Raw genomic sequence first — 22126 nt, 5'->3', positions numbered from 1 at the left:
TGAGCAGAGCTAAGCTCAGGTGGTATAATCACTTAGAGAAAAAGCTAACAAAACAAATGATTTGGGCTAGGATTGCAGGAAAAAGAGACCCAGAGGACGACCATGAAGTATGTGGATTGATACAGTAAGAAGTGGTGTTGAAACCTGAAATATAAGATCTGACAATACTGGAGTCATGACAGATAATAGATTAACAAATGATTTGGGCTAGGATTGCAGGAAAAAGAGACCCAGAGGACGACCATGAAGTATGTGGATTGATACAGTAAGAAGTGGTGTTGAAACCTGAAATATAAGATCTGACAATACTGGAGTCATGACAGATAATAGATTAACAAATGATTTGGGCTAGGATTGCAGGAAAAAGAGACCCAGAGGACGACCATGAAGTATGTGGATTGATACAGTAAGAAGTGGTGTTGAAACCTGAAATATAAGATCTGACAATACTGGAGTCATGACAGATAATAGATTAATTTTGAGGAAATTTCTCCATAGTAATGATATAAGCTTTTCATGAAAGTGTCCATTGGGAATTTTGACAGTGTTTCTTGAGAAATTCATCCTTCCTGTAGACTGATTTCTCAACATTGTCAGTATCTTTGATTATACCTCTATTTGATATGTCATGATCAGGTGGATTAGACAAATAGGCTCATCGTGAACATGACTCATTGACTTAAATGTTGCATACTATAGAACATGCTGAGCGTTTTTTTTTTTTTTTTTTGCTGACCTGATCAAAATGGAATGGGTGCATATAAATCACTGTAGAACAACTACCACAAGTGTGAAAAAATGTGCATTTCAAACTCCATTATAAGATACCTTTTAAAGAGTATAATACCAAGTGACCTCTTGAGAAATATATAACAAGCAAATATATATCAGTAAAGCTATTGTGGTACTGTGTGAAGTCATCAGCAAGAAAACTCACTGATTATTTTTCACTTTGAATAAGTAAAGCAATCAGTTTCACCATTCTCTGCCATTTCTTTCTGTCCATTGCTAGGTGACTCAAATCCTGCAAACTCTTTCTACCCCACTCCTTCACACCATCTACCCACTTTTGCCTTGACCCTCCCCTTCTGCTTACACTGTCTGTATTGTACCAAGCATCAAGGTTTGATTTTTCTGTTGTTATCCTTTCTGAAGATATATCCAGAAAGCTTTAGTTTTCTTAATTTGTAAACTTTTGCACCCATCCAGTTTGTAGAAGCTTTCTATAATGTGTTCCTTTAAAGCCAGTATTCATCTCACAATCATAAAGAGCACTTGTGAATATGAATGTTTCCAGTATGTTGGATCTTCTTATCTTATGCTTCTGTTTATCCAGAACCATCTTCCTATTTCTCCACATTTTCTTACAGCAGTCTCTGCAATATTTTAAAATCTTTTATGGTGACACAAAGAACTTTTTGTTTCACCTATATCGATTTTACATAGGTCATAAAATATATAAAATTAGAAGTGTATATAACCCGCTTTAATGTATTGAACTTTGTATTATATTGTGAAAATAACTGAATCTAGAATTACAAGTATATTTAACTAAAAGGATTAGACAGAATTATGTTAGTGAGCTTCCCCCTGTTGGGACAGGTAGTAGAATACCCCCAACCACACTCCTGCGTATCATAAGAGGTGATAAATGGAGACCCAGTCTCCATGGGTATAGCCGGGTCCTCTTCAGGGATTGGGTGAAGGGCTAACACCCCCTCCTTGTAAAAATTATCTGATTATGGAAACTGCAAATCTGGATGAACAAATGCTCCTGTCAACAGATGTGACTTGAGACCCCCAGAAGACAGTTATCTAGCCTGGTCTGATGTGGATAACATATATATATGACACCATCAAGGGGAAAGCCTTTCAGAACCCTCGTTGTTGAAAGAGCTACTTATGAAGCCACAAAAAAATTTAAAGATTGGATCATGGAATGTCAGAACACTGTACCAGGTAGGGAAAACTATGCAGGTAACAAATGAAATGGGCAATTACAAGCAAAAAAAGCACTGCTTATAACTAAAGACAACAAGACAATACTGTACTCCGGACCAGAGGAGAAGCATGAAAAAGGAGTTGCGCTAATGTCGTAACCAGAAGCCTGATGAAATGGGAACCAGTAAATGAGAGAATTATAAAAGCCAAGTTCTATTCCATATTTATCAAACTTTCTGTTTTGCAGGTTTACACACCTACTAATGATGCAGATGAAGAAATAAAAGAATGTTTTTATGAACAATTCCAAAAACACGATATGATAATACTCATTGGCAATCATAATGCAAAAGTGGGTAAAAGGTCATGCGTAGAAGAAAAATCCTTAGGTTTCGAGGCTTGTGGAGAACCAAACTGAAAATGGCATGATGTTTGTATCCTTTTGTGAAATGAACAACTTTGTCATTAGAGGAAGTAAATTCAAGCATAAAGAAGTACATAAATTGACTTGGATCTCACCGGACAGCAATACAAGAAACCAAATTGATCATGTTGCTATCAATAGTAAATTTGTAAGATCCATGCTTGATGTGAGAGTCAAATGTGGTTCAGATGTTGGTTCTGACCACTTCTTGTTAGTGACGAAGTTGAAATTAAAATTTCAAAGTGTATTAAGAAATAAGAGGTTCAAGAACTGCATTTGATATTGAAAAATTTAAAATTAAAGAAACAAGAGTAAAGTTTATTTTGAAGATAAAGAACAGATTCAATATATTAGAGGAAAATCAAGATGTAACAGTAGAAAACAAAGTGAAAGAATATTGGAAAAACTTCAGGAATACATACAATGAAGTTACTGATGATATCTAATTGGTAAACAAAGAAAAATAATGAATGATTAACTGCAGAAACTTGACAGATCATTGAAGAGAGAAAAAAAGATTAAATCATTAATGAACAAATCAAATTCAGAACAATTATATAAGGTACATAGCAATCGCTATAATGAACTAAATAAAAGCGTAAAGAGAGCTGCAAGAGGCTGACAAGAGAAAATATATTGAAGAATTAGCAAAAGAAGCGCAACATACTGCAGAAAATGGACAAATTAGACAACTTTATCAGATTATAAACCAAATCAGTGGTAACAAAAAAAGCAATCCCTTCCTCCATTAGAGACAAACAAAGAGGTTATTGATGATTGACTTCAAATTCGAAGCAAGATGGAAAGACTATTTTGAAGAAACTTTGAATGTAAAGGTAGATACAGGATCTCAACAGGCACAAAATATTGCAACTAGCGTAATACCCATTTTGAACATTTCCGAATATGAGATTTTGTTGAGCAAGGGCACTAAAATCTAACAAAGCATGTGGAAATGATAATATCAATGCCATAAAGTTAAAAGCTGATCTTAACACAACTACTGCCAAATTACAAAGCTTATATAATGAAATATGGAAGACAGAAAAAATACCCGAACAATGGAAAGAAGCAGTAATTATAAAAATCTCCAAAAAAGGAGAGTTGACTAAGTGTGAAAACTGGAGAGGAATAAGTTTGCTGATATAGAATAAGGAAACATTGGGGGGGGGGCTCTTTTTTGATCTTTACCTCATCATTCCTTTCCTCTTGACAAGGACTGATTTCAGAGACCCTTGCTGTTAGTTCTCTGAGTTGCTTAATAACAGCATCAAGCCTTTCTACCTCATGTCTAACTATCGAGCGTAATTCCTCCAGGTCAGTAGTCTATTTCCTTTGGGATGGTTATCTTATTGTCTGTTATATGTTTAACATTGAAGGCATTTCCTCATTCCTCCTACCTTTCTTTATGATCCTTAATGGACTTTCCTTTATTTGTAGTTAGGCCTTTTTCACCCATAACGTCACAAGAGGAATCATCTGTCCTTTTTATAGCATGAAGTTGGCTGGTGTTAGAAGTGGGACGAACGTCTCCAAGCTTTTCCTCTCTCTCTCCTTCACAGCCAGGTAACATTCCTCTAGATTAGTGATCCTCTTTTTGTAAGTGATCTCCTTCAGTTCATCCTTTATTCCTAACCTGAACTGGTGGAATACTGCCCAGTCAAGATGAGGTTTATCATCCTTGGAGACGCTTATACAATCGATTACTGACCATTGCAAATAGTCTAAGTCCGCAACACTCTCCTTTTCTTGAGCACAACTGCAATTTCCAAAGGTTTGGGCTCATACTTCTTACTTTAGAGAACTGGGAAATTAAGGTGTCTTTGAACTTCGTGTATTTTAATGTGTCCCTAAGTATCGGAGATGAATACAGAAAGTTCTTGGCCCTTCCAAACAGTTTATTCCGAAGTAGAATCAATAGTTGAAAATCCGACCAATTACCAACTTTTCTCAACTCTTCAACGAAACCAAAAAATTATAATACATCGTCATTGTCGTCCACAGAAAATTGTGGAATGACAAGGTGAGGGTTTATAGTATGAAAAAACTCCTTGTCGCCCATCGTGGCATTATTTGAAAGATCACTATTTATGATTATGTAACAAAGAAAAAGTTTCTTAAAAGCTAAAACCAAAACTGTCTCAAATCCACATTATTCTCGATGTTGATTAAGTGGATTGAACCCTACCGACTGTGCCATTTGCAATTGTTTTTGAGTTACTCTTATCTTTAATGAATCCCCCCCCCCCCCACATTGATATCTGTGTCTGCACAAGCTTATGTTAAGTTCCTTCAGAGACGGTAACCTCTATCTTTGGCTAGGATGTTCTAATCTTAAAACTCACGTCTGATACTATTTGGCTATGGTCAAGCCAGCTTGTAATCCACTTAACTTATTCTCTCCCCCCCCCCCCCCGCAACATCATAAGGTATACCCTTATACGTGCTAGTGTCACGAAATAAGGAAAAACCTCTATTTAAGAGGAAATCCTCAATTTAGAATGCTAATGTTTAATAGTCCTTGTAAAATTTATTTTAGTTAATGACTGTGCCATCAAGAACCATGTAATTTTTTTTTTCTTTACAAACATGAGAATTTATTTGCTAAGCATATAAAAGAGCTCTTTGTTCATTAATCTCAAGCAACTCTGAATTGTACAGTCATGGTGGTTACTTTACCCTGGTCACGCAGGTCTGATTAGTTTTTGTGAGACAGTGCATTGATAAAGATCAGGCAAGATATTTACAAGACAAGACATGTTTATTTTTACAACAGCAATGGGCATATCACATAAAGCTAATCATTTGAGACATTAAACAAGGAAATCTCACTCAACTTATATATCACTTGAAAGGTCCTTAGCCCGCAAAGTCTTGCATTCAATTTTATAAAATTTAAGACAAAATATATGTACCACTTTCTATGCGTTATTTAACACATGCAATATACAAACTTACACCATTCATTTATGCACATACAAACTAACGCTCGACTCTCTAACTTCTTTGCTACGTACTACAATTGATTAAACAGGACTAGCATTGATTATCTACACAAACAATCTTGGACATTAACATAGAGCAATCTACTTACTAGCTCTCAGTATCTTGTAAAGTCCTAGGGTTTACGAGGAGTATGGATGAGTTTTGCTGGTTCCTTCCTCATTCTTGCGAAACGGCTGTGATCAGGTACTATTCGATGGTTGTTGTCTTGCAAGTTCTCTCCCTTGGAAAAGTAATATAGTTCTTCGGCGATGTTAGGAACTACTCTGGTTGCAGCATATCAGCATACATGTGGTCGGTACTTTTGTCAAAGAACATCTCGGAAGGTTCCTTTGAATACAGCTCTTGACTCTCCCCTTGCACTGGGGTTACCTACCAGCGAACTTCCCAAGATCTCCCTACTCCTTTCAAGATTCCAGAAAAATTTGAAAAAAGCCCTTTCGCCTGCCAATCACAGCCTTTTATATCATCGGACGTCCCGGAAGTGCCCTGACGTCACCTACGCTTACTTTATGTATTGGCAGCAAAACTCCTATATTTCAGTGACCTTGGAGATTATTGCTCACCAGCATCATCATCAAGTCTTTCTGTGCCTACTGGTTTTCCATCTGTCCCCTGTCCCTCGCAGCTGCTCTTGCTTCTGCCCAACTCTCCCATCTTGCCTCCTTCATTTCGGATTCCATCATTCTTCTCCAAATTAATTTTGGACGACCTCTAGAGTGTCTTCTTTCTGGAGCCCAACTCAGTGCTACTAGGGGAATTCTGTTTATCCCCATGTGAAGAACATGGGGATAAACAGAATTTCCCGGTCCATTTCCATCTTCTTAGGCGAATCTCTTCATCTAAAAGTTCCTCATTAATAATTGTATTTGACCAGAAGATTTTTAAAATTCTTCTTAAACACTTGTTTTGGAAAATGTCCAATTTATTACTTTATGCCTTGGTAAGTTTCCAAGTTTCAGAGCCATATAGCAGTATTGCTCGCAAAATAGATTTATATACATTAATTTTCACTTTAACTGTAATATTTGATGCTTTCCATAATTTGTTTAATGACCTGAAACAATTTTGTGCTTTAGCAATTCTTAGTAAAATGTCTTCGTCAGTACCCGCCTTGTTTATTTATTACTGATCCAAGGTATGTAAAAGTATCAACATTTTCTATTGTTTCATTTTTTAACTTAATTTCTTTATTTGATTTTTCATTTACTCACATGACCTTGGTTTTCTTCTTGTTTACATCTAGACCCACAGTTTCTGTGCAGCGAGCATAGTCATCAGTTTTTAGCTGCACTATGTCATCAGCAAAATCAAGGTCTTCCAGTGTGGATGTGAAGTCCCAACATATTCCTCTCTTTTGATGATTAATTGAATTTTTCATAATCCAATCAATTAAAATTATAAATAATAGCCCAGATAGCACACAACCCTGCCTAAGTCCAGTTTCAATGATAAAAAAAAAGTCTTTTTTTATCATTGAAAATGATAAAAATCATTTTTATCATTTTCTAATATTAGGAACTGACTTTCTAGAGAAACACAAGATCTCTTGCAATTTTGATGCCAATGAGATTTTCCTAATGGGTATCACACATTCATGCAGGGGGAGCAATGCTTTAGAGCATAGGTGGCCAACAGCAGGATAAAAACTATATTAAATTATATGTATTATTAATTTAGCTATTAGTTTCGACCGCAGATTTTCTGATTGATATACTAGTTGTATTTATTATTTCTGATGTTGGAAACAATTTATATTCTCAACACAGAATCAAAATTGGTTTAAAAAGATTACTCAATTTATAAAATCTACTGCTTCTCTGTGCGAGTTGTGGGAGTGGTAGATTTCTATGCACTCCAGAGTAACTCATGATTGAAAGTCACTTGCTCTGCTCTGGTTACAGTGATCAGTTTCAGTTAACAGTGTTATTGTTGTAATTTGTGTCCCTTGGTCAGTTACTTCAGCCTTTGTGTACTATTAGTAAGAAACTTAACATCTGTGAAGAAAACAGCTCATTTCAGGAGAAATGAATTTCTGTTTATAAACAGTAACGACAACAAACCACAGTTCCTTGTGTGTTTGCAAGTATTGTCTGTGCGCAAGGAATATAACCTCAAACTCCACTACATATAGCACCATGCCACTAAATACTAAGAATATGTTGGACAAGTACGTAATTTGAAGAGAAAAGTTAGTGCTCAGAAATCTATTTTTACTAAACCGACATCAATACAAAAATGCTCACTCTGGCATCGTTTGTTGTATGTTTTATATCTTCCAGATTTTCTTCTGTTAATATCATCATAAGTAGTTTTCCATGACTTGTTAGAGCAATTGTTATGTTTTGTTTCCTTTTTTGTGAATGGTATTAGAATCGATTTTGTCCATTCTAGTCATATGACAAATATATGAGAGGCTTTGAAAATTATACTTGAGACAAATTGATATTAGGTATACTTGTTTGGTATGGTTTATTTTTCAGAGTAACGTCCTTTATATGTTATACATCTGCTTAGGTTAGTGGAAGTGGTTATTCATTCCTGTGCCAGTAATTTATTAGCTCTTTATGATTATCTATCTGAGATGAATAATTACTTAAATAGAATGGAGACGAAAGAGCAGGAAAGAATGATGCTACACTACCAGAGTTCCAAGTAACAATTGTAGTAATTTGCATTGATTAAAAACAAAAAACTTATGAACAATTAATAGTGATCACTTCCCAAAACTTGGATAATTGGCATACAGCCTGATGAGTTCAGGTTCAGACGATTTTTTAGGGTTTTTTTTAAAGAAAGGACAATCGAATTTGATCACAATGGAGTGAAGACATTTTGTGTGGCTCCAAAGAACTCTGTTCTTAGTATCTTATTAATAATCTCAACAGCACATTTAAAACATATATGGAATCCTTCCAAAGACTCTGTCGAAATTTAAGCGGACCACATCATAATAACTATTGTAATACACTCATGAGCAGTTGAATTAGAGATACCTGCCGTGTTGATGAAATGGTGCTGTGGTCGCCCCAGTGAATGGAATAGTGGTGCGTGATGGGGATGACATCCGAGTAATAGTCGAGCACAGAATGGGGAAGGCTCGAGATCACAGTCAGATGCATGGGGCACTGGGCTTTTCACGGGCCACTGCATCAAGAGTGTACCGTGAATACATGGAATCGCGTAAAACCACAGCTGCCAGAAAACTGCCGTGGTGTACAATGTGTCGATGACAAGGGACGCCGTCGACTAGCCATCAGGACTTTAGGAAAAACAGTAGTTTCCTCGCTTTGACCTCATTTGCTGTTTTTAGTGCCTGTATGCATGTGTCTTAATTTTATGTTCCCATGAAGATGGCAATGTGATGTTGCTGAAATATAGGAAGTATATATTAAAGTTTATTTTACTTTATATTCCAGTATACGTTGTGAATTCCTTAAGTTATTTAGTAATCATGTGCAACCAATGTATAAGCCTTTCTACTAGGCTCTGTTTAATATTTAAGAATTATTTTGCCTTGGTCACCACAAGAAATATCTTCACACACTGAGTACTAAACAGAAGGTCCACTGCACAAGGGCGGCAAATCAAAGGGACTACATTTTGACTGATTATATGTATAATAAAATTTATTTTTATAGCTCCATTTAAGGAATCCCAGAATTATATATACAATGTCCATATGATGTATCCGGCCTATATTCATTTAGAAATAGTATAGCCATGGTTGCATGTGCCTGGTATTGTATCTTGTGTGATCTTACATATATATTTGAATTGACTGTTTTTTGAGAGAAGGTTGTAAAATTTATCTAACACTATCAGTATCAGTGGCTTCAGGGAAAAGATTTTAAATAAAATTATGAGCAACCATAATCAAAGAATATTGAACAGATTTGGGTGAATTAAGAATTTTGTGGCATTAAAAGCTCAGAGGGTACACATTTTGTGATTGTATTTATAAACTTATGTATATATGATCCAAATGTGTTTTATTTTAATTATGTATTATAAAAATGTTTCCTTTTTTTAATTACTTTCGGGGGGGGGGGGGTGCTAAACAGCACTATCTTACAGTCCAAATTAGTGAAAAGCTATCATAAATTTAACTCTAAAAACAATTGTTTTTAGAGTTACATAAATAAAGAGGTGTCATTTTTTACTGATATTGAAGCCATCTGTTATTAATAATTTGCTTCTGTTACTCACTAAATAACCTGTTGTGGTCTAGGACCATCGTGTTCCTATCCCTTCTGATGACACTTTTTTATGATAAGCCAAGTTTCAGAAACTACAATATGTGGCTTATCTGTTCACTTTCTAATTGGAACCACAAAAGCTTATTTTTTAATGTTTGTTGCAATTGCTTTTTTGCTATTATTTTATTTAGTTCAACTATTATGCAAAATCATTCAGTTGTAAGAATTGATAATGAAAAACCTCTGGTTTTTCATTATCAATTCTTACAATTTTGAATAAGTTTTGTGCATAATTATGAACTCTTTAACTTATTCATCAGGAAAAGGAAATTGTACATCAAGCTATGAAACAGTCTCTCTTGATGATTAAGCAGAAGAAATATGTGAGAGGAGCTATGAAATGTATAAAGTGCAGGTCAGAAACATTATGAGCATTGTGCAGAAAGCTAAATCAGAATGTGAAAGAATAACTTTACTGAATGCAGATGTGTCAGGAATTGATGAGATTGTTAAATTAATGATGACTCACTTTGCTAAGCTATATTAACCAGGTGTATGTTACAAAGTAGTAGCACAGGTGCACCGTGCTACTACTTTTTTACCTATATATGAAAAGATTTTTCATGACAACCAAATGTGGACATAAATTTATTGCCAGCATGCTAATAAATTATATTATACAAATTTCCTAAGGATGCAGTTAAGTAATTAACGTACAATGTTTACAAAAAACTATGCAGGAAGAATTCAGAGTGGAACATGTCCATCCTGAACTGCGATGCAGTTCTTGCAACGTCGAACCATGTTTGGCACCAAGTGATTCAGGAGTTCTTGAGGCAAACTGGCCCACTCATCTCCCTGTTGTGTCCTAAACATGTTCTGTGGGATTGAGATCTGGGTATCATGTTGGCCACTCAATTCGATTAATATCCTCAGTCTCCAGAAGTACCTCCACTACTCATGTAGTGTTATGTGGCATTGTTGTCCATAAAAGTGAATTCTTTGCCTGCAGCACCATGGAATATAATCAAAAATGGATATTATTCTCTGAGATGGTGCTACCTACCTCCTACAAAATGTAAGCTTTTTTAAGTATCTTCCTGGCTACCAGACATCACAAAAAAAAAACCTCGAACCCTTTGTTTCTTGTCCCGTCCCTCCTGGATATATTTACCTAAGACCTACAGTAGATGCTTCATGCTACAAATTGTCAAAATAGCTGACAAACTCTCTTACACCCTCCCTGGACTTATCCTATATATAAAAAAAAACTCTATCCATTTTAAAATCTTGATTGAAAATCTAACTTTACAGATATATTGGTAAGCTTTGACATCACCTCACTGTTTGCCAATATTCCCTTAAATGACACCTTAAAACTCGTATAAACCATTTTCTCTTCTGATGTCTTACATCTCTTTTCCTTTGCCATCAATTCCGGATATTTTTCTTGGGAGGATAAAATTTAAAACAGAAGGAACTGCTATGGGTTCCCACTTGCCAATTTTTATTATGGAAATGTTTGAAACAGGCCATAGACTCAGCCCCTCTCAAACTTCTATCTGGCCTCGTGGCCCAGATACATTACTCTTTTCTCAGTCACCTCAATAGTTTACACCCAAAAATCCAGTTTATGATGGAAAAAGGAAAATAACAACAGTTTACCCTTCCTAGACACATTAATGACACACCTTCCGAATGGTAACATCTCCTTCACTGTGTATAGAAAACCCACTCACACAGGTAGGGCAATCAGGGATGCTAATAGACTGCACTTACTAACATTAAACCGACAAAGTTATGTGGTTTGGCAGGAATTCAAAGTACAAAGGTCGCATAATAAAAGTTGCAAATGCAACCCAAAGGATAAGTGTAATGTTGAAACAAAACTTGATATGACTACATCTGGATTATTGTTTGCAGATTTGGTCTCCTGGGTTTCAAGGGGAAAAAGAAGCTGTGGAAAGGGCAAAGATTATATCAGGATTATGGGGACAGATTGAGTGTGGACTAGACTCTGGTTAGCAGGAGAAAGAGGAGTTATATGATAGAGGTATATTAACTTCTGAATTGATGTTATAGGATATCAACTGATAAAGTTTTTCTTTATATGGAAGTGGGCAGAGATCACAGAGGAGAACTAGATTTTTTTTCTCACAGAGCAGTGAGTGTATAGAACAGTTTGGTATTGAAGTGGTTAGTGTAAATGTGCTTAAGAGAAGGTATAACAAATATTTGCTGCTTACAGTAGTATTTTCTATTGTTCTTATTTTATGAAACAAATACATAGTAAAAAAATTATAAATATGTAGATATATTAATCATCATCATGCTTTTCCTTTCATGGGACCCTGTAACCTTTAGAGAGTGCTTCCCTTAGGTGGCAGATAGAGGAGCCCACCCGATATGGTGGTCCGAATATATTGAATAAGGACTCGTGGGCCATAAGGGACAATCATCTTGATTGTAAGGGAAGTAGCACTCCCATGCTCTACTTTGAAGAAGATCCACTCACTTTAATCTTTCCTATAAGGCCTTATTAGCCTACTCAAGGACTATAGGGTCTTTCCATTTCTGGCCCATATCCTTTGTACATCTTATACAGTACAGGTAACCCTCATATAATGCTGATGTTAGGTTCTATAGAAATGCCGCGTTATGTGAGACTCAGATCACATAAAAAAAATAATAATTTCAGAAACTAACCCTACTTTTTCTAAGATTATATAAACCAGGGGTGCCCACCGTGTGTCGTATAGTTTGAAATAATCACGCAACAATTCATGACATGCTATATGACTCGTGTGTTAATGACACATAACGGGTATTAAACGCATACAACGTAAAGTAGATGTGCATTCGAAGTTGTTCATTCCAGTTTAAGAAGTGGAATATCATCATATTCTCCTAATTATGAAGCACTGGCTAATGAAATGCAATGACAAAGATCACATTAACTTAACATATATATATTTAAATTTTTATATACTGTAAACTTTTAAGTAATAAAACATTTGATTATAACGTAAACTTTATATGTATTCATTTAACAAACGAATTCAAAAAATTTGCTTGAAAAAATAGATGGTGCCCGTCGCCCTACCGGTATTTTAGAATGTGCTCTAGGAAACAAAAAGGTTGGAAACCCCTGATATAAACAATGACATATCCAACAAAAATATATTTTTATTTAATTCATGTAAGTTAAGAAAACATAAACTATGAAGCAAATACATAGTATAAAATTTTACATAAACTTCATTGCATAAATGTTTTAGCAAAATAAAATAAAGTGTATATTTTAATCATCATCTCTTGGACATCATTTGTATAATTCTCATTGCATATTTAAGCTGATTTAGTTATCAAGAAGTCAGTAATAAAACCTTGCTCACCACTATGCTGCAATTTTTTATTTGTTCATAATATGGAGCTAAACAAATATGCAATTGTCTCGTGAATTTTCTGGAGTGCTCCATTGAGAGATCATTATCCATAAAATGACTTTCTTGCCAAGTTTGAATCCTTCTGCTAATTTCTTTAACAGATTCATCAGAATATTTCGACGTCATCTATTAATTGTACCAGTTCCTCCTCATTTAAATCTATTTCCCCATAAGTTAATTCACTAATTTTGTTTTCAACCTTATCGCAAAAGTGCTCTTAAGTGGCCATTAGTATATATAAAAAAAAAAGCATTACATATTGTATGTAACTCACCAAAAAATAAAGTGCTCAGCTTGAGATTAACACACTTATGAATTTTAATGCGCTTTCCTGGCAGAAAACAAAGACAATTTTCAACAATAAACAATTGATGTACATGTGTGCTAAATGGTATTTCCCCTAATATAAATTCGCTATGGGCAGATGCAAATTTAACGAAGATAAAATTTGATTTTTATGTCGCGTGTTGAAAAAATAAAGGGTTACCTGTGGTTTTGTTTTGTTTTTTCCCCTTCCACCACAAATAGGGTATAATGGTTAGTCAGTCTGGAAATCTTTCTCTGGAAACAACCAAACAATATTTTTAAGCCACTTCAGGCCTCAGTTAAGCAGATTAGTAGACTAGGAGCAAGCATCTTCCACCAAAAAAACATGCACTCAGTGGTATTTGAACATATGATTTATTGGCTAGAAAGTATACATGCTAAACCTGTAGCGCTCTGTAGATCCCTCTAGTGAGATTTAACAGTTCCATTATTCACTTCATCAATCGATCTGCCATTTTAGAGTATAGACAGATTAAAGCTCATACTTGTGGGTGTGTAACAATTTTCATGCATTGCTGCCCTAAAATTAGAAAAAAATAGTAAGGAAACCTAGAACTTAAATGTTGTTGTTATAAAATAATTTTTTTTTTTTTCTTCTAATAGGATAAAGATAAAAGCTCAAGAATTGAAGATACATTAGATATTGATGATGAACATGATGATTTTCATCCTGTTGATGTTGATTTAACAGCTCTCAAGAATATATTAGAATCTTATAATGCTCAGCAAGGCATATCAGGACCAGCTAGTAATATTTTGTCTTCTATGGGTGTACAGCTTCCAATGAATGAGGACTAGGCATTATCCTCTGTAAAAGGATTTATAGAGTTAAAATACATATTGCTCAGGTATGTTTACCATATTTAGTAATAGCATTACTTCTAAGACTCATTATGAGAGATTGAACACTCATACCCTACTTTGAATACATTCAGTTAGAGAATTCAGTACCTACCGGGGGGGGATCTCCTTTTCATTTCCTTACTCACATGACCTTTATACAGTTTTTGGGAATGATCTCTCATCACTCCCCCCCCTTCCTTCTATCTGCCAAGCTCTGATGCAGTCATAGTTATTTGCTTCTGCACTCTCTTCAGTGTTTCCTTATCTCCTACATAGCCAGGTGATCAGATCTGTGCATAGAAATCCAAATGAGGTCTAATTAATGCCTTATGCAATTTTCTGGGTAACCCTTACAACTTTTGCAATGCACCCTCCTCCAATATGGTAAACCTCATTCTATTTTCTCTGGTCAAGCTGCATAACTTTACATTTTGCACTCCAGAGTACAAACCTATTCAAATTCTCTTGTAACAATAACACATCAGAACTTCCTGACATTGCCAATGATACCAAATTAGGAAAAAGCAAAGAGCTCAATATCTCCTTTCACAAGTTAAACAACAGTGGTCCAAAATTAAAACCCTGTGGTACTTCACTGAACCTCCATACACAACTTGCTAGCTCCTATCAGATGACTATCCATCTCTGTCCTGCTCAGTTTCAACAGTAGTTTATCATAAGGAAATGAAATGCTTTAGCTAAATCAACAGCATGAGCATCTCCTTTGTCCAATACACTAGTCACCCTATTATAAAATGTAACCAAGTTACTAGAAGCATGACCTCCCCACAACAAGCCCATGCTACTCTCTCATGAAAGGTTTTCATTCTTATCAAATCAGGTTTGTATTCCATCTCTGACACCTTCACCACTACACTTGTCTATACTTTTGACTCTTCTGAGATTGTTTCTATTGAACAGCCAAGCTGCCCACTCTTTTGGATTCCCATAATATAAGTGGTGATATCCTACAGCCTTATTAGCATCAAGGTTACTTAATATTCTAAACACTTCCCATTCTTGAACTGTCAGTCTTCTGTCCTCCTTTCTATTGCTGTTCAACACTGCTCCTAACCCCTGCATGAAATACTCATGGTCCATGAAGCTTTTACCTGCCTGACCACATGGTAGTATCATCTGTTATCACTGTATGAGACAGTGTTATTTTAAATCTAACACTCGAGTCTCAAAGAATTCAATCTCCTTATTCATGCATGATGGTTCCTGTCACTCACCACTCCCATCTCCCTCTGCATTCCCTGGCCTGTAGCAACATCCCTAAATATTTAACGTTTTTGCTAACCTCACACTGAATGGTCCTAAAGCCATCATCATGATTACTGCTTTCTTCAGCTATCACACTGAGAGGACACAACTCTTCTAAAATCTCCCCACCTCCTCTTTTCAAAAAAAAAAAAAAAAAAATGCTATAACTATTACATTTTCTATTTCTCTGTTAATCATTTGTGGACTGACTAATTGTATCAAGGCCACAAACTCTTCACCCTTATTATTAATATACTGTTTGAATTGACATAGTGGCTTTCTTCTGATCCTCCCCTTGCAATCTTGAGTTTAGTATGAACTTGTAATATTAAAAGCACTGGGGGGGGGGGGGAAAGCTTAATTGGTTAACAAATAAAAACACGTGATTTCTCCAGGTTGAATAAAGATGATGAGAGAAACCATTTATAGTATTAACAATTGAAGCACAAGGAGCCAGTGAAGTGTGGCAAACATGCTAGAAGATGATGCATGCCACACTTCACTTGCTCCTCTTACTTTGATTGTTAATACTATAAACAATTTCCCTGATCTTTATTCACTCTGAAGAGGCCACTTTCACTTGTTGGTGAAATTAGTCAGTATTTTTGTCAAAACCAATAAACTTAACTGCAGGTAGTCATAATTTACTTTATCAACAACAGTCATTATAATATACCTAAGATTTTTTTTTTTTTTTTCTAAATGGTCTTAAAAACTCTCCACCGTTTTGCTTGAGACTTTGGCACCTCCAAGTAGTCTGAGTACTCTAACTAAATGCTGTCCAGTTGTGTTTCTTTTCATATACCATGAGAGAAGAAAAAAGATTTGTCATAGACAGGCTTAAGTGTTAGTGGTTATTCACATAATAAATTAATTTTTTTTTTGCCTTTTGGTGTTGATTATACCACAAAGCACTGGTATTGATATTACACAAATCCTGGTTACATCTATTTTTGTCATGTCTGCCACCCCACCAATTCATATAGAAGGGAAATTCTTCTATAATACTTTTATCTTTTTATGGATTGGTAGAATGGGAGTCAGTTGTATGACCTAGCCTTATTATTAAGGCTAGGTCATATTAATATTAAACCACATATTTAAGCATTTCAAGTTAGTAATAATTCATTTAATAATTTTTCAAAGTAATATTGTTTTTTATATATTGCATTTCATATAATATTGATGGCTAAGAGGTTAGATAATCTTGGAATCCCATTTTGAAACTAATACTTTTTCAGCCACCCCAAGCATCAACTAAGCAATGGTGGTCTCGTATGGGTGATGAAATTCATCTGCTACTTAAGATAAAATATATGGGAGGATGTTGTTATTGGAGTGTGTAGAGAAAGGTGAAACTTCAGATATCAAGCAAATAATCATCACAGGAAATTTTGAAATTTATCTCAAGTTTCCCATAATGCAAGGAAAGAAAGAAATTTATAGAGTTACTGATAGATATGTGACAGGGGGACTAAGAAAAAGGGTATTGAATCTAGTGATAACATCAAAGGATAAAGTATCCATTTTTCCTCCTTTTGGAGGGAGATAGAGAGATCATGCATTCCTGACATGGGTGGTGGAGGGAAGGTTACTCATAGGAGTCCATCCAAGAGTGTCTGATTAAAAAAAAAAAAGCCATGGTAGAGTGCATGGCCAGTATTTAAGGACAAAGTAGGTAAGAGTTTAATGAATAGCATCATTAAGCAGAAATTGTATGCACATACATACATGAAAATAGAAAGATGAAGAAGCTTGGAATGAGTACTATACTATCATATACCTTCGTGATGACGTCAATAGATTAGTATTGTTTCTAACTGTTAGGTTTTGAATTGAGGAGATTGTGTTATATTGGTTGGGACTCCCAACCAATATAACAGTTATGAAGGTAGGTGAGATAGTGGACAAATCATCTGTTTTGAAGATGCAAAAGAATGCAAGTTACTGTTCCTCATTATAAGGCCTTGATCCAAATCTGGTCACCTGAGTTATGAGGAAGGTGATTTAAGATACCAGGACTATGAACTGTTGACTTGAAGAAGATAAATTTAAGGAAATTTGGATTGTTGGAACAAACAAGATATAATTGAGATGTAGGTTGACAAAGAGACAATATGATAAATTGTAATTACAAATATATCCTCATGACTGGAAAATTTTCCAGTCACAATAGAAGTTAAAGAGGCAGTGAAGGAAAAGAAGAAAGCATATCAAAAGTTCCTGTCAAATAGGTCAGCTTATGCTCTTAGAGAATACAGAAACAAATGCAAGAATGCTAAACAAAAGTCATCGGAAGACTTTGGCAAGAATATAGAAAATAAATATTCTTGAAGTAGGAATGGAGGAAAGAGTGTTGTGAAATGAGTTAGAGATGATAAAGGTGACATAAAAACAGGAGAAAAAGATATCCTTGAAGTATGGAGTAATTACTTTGAAACAAGCAGTGACAACAGCACAGTGGTAAAAAACACTGAAGATACAGTTGCTCAACATATCTGTAATACTATTTAAAGTACCTTATTCATTAAGAGCAAGTATAGTTGAGAAATCAGCAGCTCTGACATTGCCATTATTACAGAGTATATATATAAATGAAGTGGATGTCGATGTACTTATTTGGAAATTCTGCCAGCATAGTTTTGAGTAACTAGACAAACTGAACTGCAGTGTAATGAGAAATGAAGGTAACTGTTCCCCTCTCCATAATTTTGAATTGCATTGGAAATGGGAATTTTTTTTGCTTGAAATCAACCCTGAGATATGAGAAATTTCTCTTGCAACATGTATTTTTCTCATTAGGTTGTCAAACTTTTTTTAAGTGATATGTCAGTTAAATAAAAACCCACAAAGAATATTTTGAAGCCTTGGATTTACTTTCGCTCTAGTTATTGTTAAGACTTCAGTTTGTTTTCAGAACCATGTTTTAAAAATGGTTACCCATAAGTAATGTGTCAGGGTGCTTAAGAGACAAAGCTGCATAACTAAGGATGCCTTCTGACCAAATGTCCAATCCTCACCCTGCTAGATATCTGCCTGGATACTGAAAGAATGAGGATGTGCTGGCAATTTGGGATTTAGCCAACCAAATTGTATTCTCATTGGTTGGGTTAAACGACAATATAGAATGATGGTACAACATGACAGAATTTCATGCCAGCTGGAGCTTTGCCAAGTTAAACAAGGCCCCCCCCGTTGTTTTCGCCAGGGAAGCAGGGTGAACAGCAAAAAAGTTAGCTACTGGAACAAATCCCAACCCAACATCGCCAGAGTTTAAGATCGTACTATCAACACAAGAAGCCTGCATGGCAAAGAATTGGATGAGTGACTGAAACAAAAACTGTTAAGATATTTCTAAGCAATAAATACAAAATGTTATATTCAGGGAAAAGAAGGAGTAGCTATAGTATTCAACACTAAATACGAGGCTAACCTTCTTGAATGGCAGGCAATATTAAGTACGGTGATTGGACAATGAGAATTATTTGTGTCCCACAGAAGGTTCTGCTAAGGTAGAAGTGGAGGAATTGTTTGTGGCTTTAGAGAAAGCAACTGACGCAACAAAAAAGGAAAGGTTGGTCCTTGTTGGGATCTAAATAGCAGAATAGGAAATGATTGTCACATGCAGAAATATTTTGAGAAAAGAAAAGAGCAAAGACATGGACTGGTTATTACTAATATAAAAATGTGCACAAATTCACATGGAGAGAAGAGGGCAAGGAATAACAAAAGTCTCATTGTTGATAGTGATGTTTCCTCACTGGTGCAGGACAATAGAGTGTATAGAGGATTTGAAATTAGAAGTGATCACCATTTAGCTTGAGCAGGATAAAATTTAATTTCATACTGAAAAGAACACAGAAGAAAGTTTTGAAGTGAATAAAAGTTGAGCAGCTCTCGAATGTAGAATAAACACAATACACAAACATTTTTACTTGAATGATTTTGAGAACAGGAACGAAACATTGATTGATTCAGCCAGAGAGGCATGTGGTGCGGTTGTCTGCAAGGAGAGAAATATCAGAACTCCATGGTGGACATAGGAAGTTAAAGAGGTAGTGAAGGAAGCATATCGAAAGTTCCTGGCAAACAAGTCTGTTCTTAGATAATACAGCGACAAATGTCATGAGAAGACGTTTGTAAGAACAGGAAAGAATGCTGGAAAACTAATTAGAGATGATAAAGGTGACATGAAAACTGGAGAAAAAGATATCCTTGATGTATAGAGTAATTTCTTCGAAAAATTGCTAACAGCACAGTCAACAGGCATGCAATCAGGAATAGATATTCAGAGGGACGAATTCCAGATGATTGGAGCAGACTCCCAAAGATAAAAAAAAATAAGTGAGAATTACAGAGGTATTTCCGTAATGAGTGTTCTTGGTAAGATTGTGGAAGGGAAGCTAGATTCAGGCCATGAATAAATTTTATATATAATAAGAGAAATTAGCAGTATAAAAGACACCGTTCAAGTCGATTTTAACTTATGGATCTGAGAAAGATTAGGAGTGTGAACAGATGGTATCAGTGGCAATATCATTTTAAATTAAATAAAAAAATGAGGATATTAAGGAAGAACTTGACACTGTTAGCAGAGCCAATCTCAGATAGTTTTATCACTTGATAGAATGGGAGAGGATAGATTAACAAAACAAGTGTTCTCTGCCAGGAAAAAGATCCAGAGGAAGACCAAGATATAGGTGGATTGATACAGTAAAAAGTGTCTTAGAAGATAGAAATATAAGATCAGATAAGATAGTACTACATGAAAAACTTCTCATCTTATACATGTCAGGAATTTGATGAAGTTTAACATTCTTCCCAGAAAGGATTTAAGGTCTTTTGAGTAATGAAAATTATCTACCTAATGTGATAACCACAACCCACAAAAGTTTCATGCTTGGATTACTCTGAAAACTTATTCTAACCAATAAAAGGTAGAAAAAGTTAAAGCCACATAAAAATCTTATGGCAGCCTTTCTGAAAACTTAAACCTGCAAAATATATTGATTGTGTTCTCTCTAGTCATGTGCATGGAATAATTTGGTGTGTCTCATTCCTTTTTAAAACTGAAAAGAGAACACAAAGTACACCATTTAACAGTGCATCAGAAAAAAAAAATCAAATATAATTGGCTTGCACTATAGCATACATTCAAAGAATTTCTCTTAATTAATCAAGGTTAGGCTTGACAAGCACATAAATAATCCTTTCATGCCTTTGCATCACTAAAATAATGATTGCAAGAAAAAAACTGGATTATCAGATCCACCACCTTGTAATCTAATTGTAGGTGAGATATGAGGATGGATGTCATAAATGTTCTTCAATGATGACTATGGAATAGGAAAAATATTTTTCACACAACTTGCATATATATGGCACCTTAGAACGGTAATATTATGCAATTGGTAGTTGTTACTGCCACCTCTAAGTACAATGGCACAATTACCATGTGTTTCTCTTATTCTTCATAAAAATGAATATTTACTTTGAGGTATTAAAAAAAAAAGTGATTTCTGATATCAGAATGTGTAATCTTATTAAGCAAGAGATTCATAAGAAAATGATGTCCATTGTGACTATTCCAGCCTTCTACTTATAATCACTTCACATTGGGTCAGCAGTATTTCAAAGCTTATTAGCTCCCCACAAAAAATCCTTTTCGGCAATAAAGCATGCTGCATGTTTAAAGGACAAGCGAACGGTATTTTTTTTTTTTGAGTCAGGTTACATGCTTGACCAACTGAGGAGTGTACTGAGTTCAGTGGAATGGGAAGCATTTAAACGATGTGATATCAGAATGTGTTCTGAGAGTTTGAAGTATAAGTAGGGTAGAAGTCAAATGAATGCATAATCTTATTAAGCAAGTCCATTAACTGTTGTATGAAAAGAAACTGGCTCTGCATGCTAAAGACAACCCAAGAATTCTATTGATGTGCTGCAAGTAGACATACTGTTACGTAAATTGGAGAATATGGGTGAAAAACTATTCCCTTTGAAGATATATATCTTCAAAGGGAATAGTTTTTAATTTCAGTTTCAGAGGTAAACTATAAATGGTACTAATTTTGTTTAACCACTAGAAGCATTGTCAGTGAAAGTTTACACTTAATCAATGAAATAACTTAAATTAGGATGTTGTGCTTCAGGGTTTATTTCATACTGAAAATTAGAGGTATTCCAAAAGTAATGCCTCCACTATGATAGCTTCCTACTGAAGTCTGTATTCACATATCCTGTTTTTCAAAGTTGTCATAGTAAAACTCTTTAGTATGTTTCAAAATGGATACCATTGAGATGTATCTTCAGTTTAGAAGCAGAAGTTTAAATGATCCAAGTTGTGGGCTGTAAAGACAACAAGAACTTAGATCATTAGTAACTTCCTATCAACAATTTTCCTCCAACATTATCAGATCTTATATTTCTGTCTTCTAAGGCACTTTTTACTTTATCAATCCACCTATATCTTGGTCTTCCTCCTGCCAGAGAACACTTGTTTTGGTAATCTTTCCTCTCCCACCTGAGATTACCTCTGCTAACAATGTCAAGTCTTTCCTAATATGATATTACCATCTTTTATTTTTAACCTAGCTCTCAGATCCATAGTTTGAGCACTGCACTGTCTTGTATACAGCTAATTTCTCTATTGTAAATTTTTCACTTAACTTCCTACT

The 22126-nt window shown here is 35.1% G+C and overlaps 2 protein-coding genes across 4 annotated transcripts in view; one reads left to right on the top strand and one right to left on the bottom strand.

Annotated features, from left to right (window-relative positions):
- ecd (ecdysoneless cell cycle regulator) overlaps positions 1–22126 on the top strand; it is a 203429-nt gene that overhangs the window by 168461 nt on the left and 12842 nt on the right. For all 3 annotated transcript variants that reach the window (XM_090398288.1, XM_090398289.1, XM_090398287.1), the window contains one exon: positions 13944–14188. In XM_090398288.1, the coding sequence (XP_090254414.1) occupies positions 13944–14138 (195 nt within the window). In that variant the 3' untranslated portion in view covers positions 14139–14188. The remainder of the gene's footprint in view (positions 1–13943; positions 14189–22126) is intronic.
- Positions 13655–22126, bottom strand: part of LOC150102984 (uncharacterized) — a 73111-nt gene continuing 64639 nt past the window's right edge. The window contains exon 4 of the mRNA XM_090398293.1: positions 13655–13860. Coding sequence (XP_090254419.1) covers positions 13846–13860 — 15 coding nt within the window. The 3' untranslated portion in view covers positions 13655–13845. The remainder of the gene's footprint in view (positions 13861–22126) is intronic.

Source organism: Typopeltis vanoorti, chromosome 9 (assembly GCF_054136105.1).
Source record: "Typopeltis vanoorti isolate ZY-2024b chromosome 9, IOZ_Tvanoo_1.0, whole genome shotgun sequence".
In the NCBI taxonomy this organism is placed as follows: Eukaryota; Metazoa; Arthropoda; class Arachnida; order Uropygi; family Thelyphonidae; genus Typopeltis; species Typopeltis vanoorti.
The sequence above is the reverse complement of the archived record's forward strand: the minus strand, read 5'-3'. Positions and strand labels throughout refer to the sequence as shown.